The 3,726-nt window shown below is 44.9% G+C and overlaps 1 protein-coding gene across 1 annotated transcript in view; it reads left to right on the top strand.

Annotated features, from left to right (window-relative positions):
- Positions 1-3,726, top strand: part of PAPPA (pappalysin 1) — an 82,574-nt gene that overhangs the window by 66,851 nt on the left and 11,997 nt on the right. Inside the window, exon 12 of the mRNA XM_015817425.1 lies at positions 3,519-3,590. Coding sequence (XP_015672911.1) covers positions 3,519-3,590 — 72 coding nt within the window. The remainder of the gene's footprint in view (positions 1-3,518; positions 3,591-3,726) is intronic.

Raw genomic sequence — 3,726 nt, 5'->3', positions numbered from 1 at the left:
CTTCAAACCCACTCCCTTCTAGTACTGATGATGTTATGAAAGGTCTGCAAGAAAACAACCAAGCTTAGAGAGCACCAAGGACCTCATAGTCCTTCTCCTTCTCCTCCTTCTCGTCCTTCTTCTCCTTCTACTCTTCCCTCTCCCCCTCCCCTTCTCCTCCTCCTCCCCCTCCTCTTCCTCTCTTCAAACCCACTCCCTTCTAGTACTGATGATGCTATGAAATGTCTGCAAGAAAACAACCAAGCTCAGAGAGCACCAAGGACCTCATAGTCCTTCTCCTCCTCCTCTCTGCAAACCCACTCCCTTCTAGTACTGGCAATGCTATAAAAGGTTTGCAAAAAAAACACAACAACCAAGCTCAGAGAACACCGAGGACCCCTCGACTGATACCTCCACTCCTTCTGTTCTTGGATCCTGTCCAGTCTAGGATTTTACAACCCTCCTGAATATTCCTTCTGTGATCAAGCAATGGATCCAAAGCATATTCGGGATGACTCATACAGAACGGAAAGCTGTCGGTCCATCTGGCCTTCTAAGAAAGATTGACGCTGGAAGTCCAGGATACTGCAGAGGAAATATTCAGGATGGTATGGCAGTTGTCGGTGGCAAGACATTATCATCACACAGATCCGTGAGGAAATGAAAGCCGCTTTAGTGGGAAACCACACTTTCCAACTGGAAGTACGATAGATAGGGGCCGTTCCTTGACCACACGGGGAGACGTCAACTTAACAATCCTAGCTGATTTACACCTTGGCTTCCAAACACCAGCATTGGCGATGACCTGGCTGCCCATAATTGCAGCCTCCTCCTGTTTATTTCCCAGGCTTTGAAAATAAAAACCCAACATCCTAACGTGAAGTAAGTCGAGCTGCAAAACGAGCCAAAAACAGGAAAATCCTCCGTTGCCTTCCAGTTGGCTAGGAAAAATTAACGTTTCTGTTTCCAGTAGAAAATCCCAAAGGTGCTTTTTTTTTCAGGAGGCCACTGGACTTTCTTGTTTTTCTCTGAAGACGTTTCGCTTCTCATCCCAGAAGCTTCTTCAGCTCTGACTGGATGGTGGAGCAACGGAAGGATTTATACTCCTTGCAGACAGCTGGTCATTTGCATGCTTTTTGAGAGTTGTTGAGGCCACTTGGAGGTTATCTGTGTCCTCAGGGTCACCTGAGGGGTGCAAATAGAGGTGGAGTCATCTTGGAACAGCTGAAAGGGCTGCGTTGTGGAGCCGTGCTTTCTGCAGGGTGTTTTCTGCCCTGTGTCTACTAGGAATATAAATCCTTCCCTTCTCCACCATCTAGTCAGAGCCGAAGAAGCTCCGTGGATGAGAAGCGAAACATCTTCAAAGAAAAAACAAGGAGATCCAGTTGCCTCCTGAAAAATGCACTTTGAGGACAACCCTGACCTGGACAACTGAGAATCTCCACAGATATTGTTGGCGTCTCTCTCTAACTCACAATCGTAATTTCTCCAGACCGTGTTATTGACCTCTAACCCTGTTCAAGATGTACTTCACAAAAACACAAGATACACACTTGTCCTCACCCTGAAGCACTGTTTTTCCCCCCTCTTTTGTTGGATCCTGTGCCTTGTTCAGACCCCAGAAGTTTACTGGCTTACGGCTTATGACTGAGGCTCTCCTTGGACATTTCCAAGAGAAATTTCCCTGAGGACCCTCCACCTTGGGATTGACAAAACTATGCCCTTCACCTCTTACCCCACCACTGACCATCTTTACCCAGGCTGCCTTCACACAAACCAGACCTGTTTTAAGACAGGTGGAACAGTTTCGGGCCCTGAGTCATATGGAAAAAAAAACCCCGCGCTGTGGAAAGATCAACAGTCCCACACAAGCGGGCTAAAGAGCCTCCAATGAGCAACACTAAAAAAAACCCCCCACACACACCGAGGTTTTCCAGCAGCGTTAGACCTCAAATAAAGCCAGGGAAAGATAAATTATGACTCCTGGTTGTCCCCTGTTGTAAAGATCTCTGCATCTTTCATGGAAAAGCAAGGGAGGCGTTCTTCGTGGGAGAGAAAAATGGCACTCTTGTGAGGTGTGATTAAAAAGCTTAATCGAACTTTTTTTTGCATCCTTCCGGAAGGAGACCGATACGGCCGATAACGTTCACCAAAACCTGGGAAGTAAGAGATCGTTGCAGCGATGGCAAACCCCCCAAAGTATCAGTGTAATAATTTGGGAAAGGTACCATGCAGGAATAATAATAATAATAATAATAATAATAATAATAATAATAATAATAATATGTAAATTAGTTTTAGCGACAGCTCCTTTCCCTATCTCAGGTCTTCAGAATAACAGAGTTGGAAGGGACCTTGGAGGTCTTCTAGTCTAGTCTCAAGCAAGAGACCCTTGACCAGGGGTCTTCAAACTTGGCCCTTTTAGGACTTGTGGACTTCAACTCCCAGAATTCCTCAGCCAGCGTGCCTGGCTGAGGAATTCTGGGAGTTGAAGTCCACAAGTCCTAAAAGGGCCAAGTTTGAAGNAGACCCTTGCCCTATACCAATTCAGACAAATGGCTGTCCAATCTCTTCTTAAAAATCTCCCAGTGATGGAGCACTCATAACCTCTGGAGGCAAGCAGTTCCACTGGTCAATTATTCTATCAGAAGATTTCTCCTTAGTTCTAGATTGCTTCTCTCCTTGATTAGTTTCCATCCATTGCTTCTTGTCCTGCCCTTCAGGTGCTTTGGAGAATAGCTTGACTCCCTCTTCTTTGGGGCAGCCCCTGAGATATTGGAATACTGCTATCATGTCACCCTTAGTCCTTCTTTTCATTAAACTAGACATACCCAATTCCTGCAACCGTCCTTCATGTGTTTCTTTAGCTTAATATTTCCTACACTTTTTCTTCTTATTATTATTATTATTTATTATTATTTATTGAATTTATACACCGCCCTATCTCCCTTACGGGACTCAGGGCGGTGAACAGCGATAATAAAAACCACGATAAATATACGCAAGTTTCTGTTCTAAAATCAAATTAAATAACAGGCCTGCTCTAAAATACCCCATACAAAACCCCCACTAAAACATAATCAAACTACGAGAGGTCATCTACGTACATAAATATCCACCCGCCTATTCCTAAAGTATTTATGTACGTAGATGACCACTTTAAGAAAACCCTCCTTTGTGCTAATAGTAGGAAGGGGAAAAACCTTGACCTCATTACCAAAATTTCCCCCTTCTTTTTGCCTGCCTCCGTTTTCCACCGCAGAGGCTCCTCTCCCTCTCGCGAACGAAATATCAACCATGATGGAACCTTAAATATTATTTTAATCTCGCGCTTTCTGTTATTGCAACTGTTGGGTGTCTAACAGTTCTTTTCACTTCTTGGAGAGATTCCAGGTCCTGAAACGCACCAAACCTACATTTGATTTTCAAGGGAAGGACCCTCTGGAGATTTAGATGTGGGTCAAGAAGAGTTGCTCCTTTGCTTGATGTTGAATGTTCCTCATCGCTCAATATGTTCTTTCTTCCATTCAATCTTCTAGAGAGTTGTCTGCACGGGAGAACTGAAGTGGTATCCATACCTTGACTTGATCTACTGCATCAAAGGTTGTGAGGTGAGTAAGGCAGTCCAGTTCTCTGGGTTTACCCCTTACTACAGATCTTGTCTCTCTCTCTCTTTGCTCAAGTCTTGCAGCTCCATCGTTCCCCCTTCACCACCGTAATCTATGATGGTGGCCTTGGGGGGGGGGG

The sequence above is a fragment of the Protobothrops mucrosquamatus genome, unplaced genomic scaffold (assembly GCF_001527695.2).
Source record: "Protobothrops mucrosquamatus isolate PMUCROS unplaced genomic scaffold, P.Mucros_1.0 scaffold587, whole genome shotgun sequence".
NCBI lineage: Eukaryota > Metazoa > Chordata > Lepidosauria > Squamata > Viperidae > Protobothrops > Protobothrops mucrosquamatus.
The sequence above is the reverse complement of the archived record's forward strand: the minus strand, read 5'-3'. Positions and strand labels throughout refer to the sequence as shown.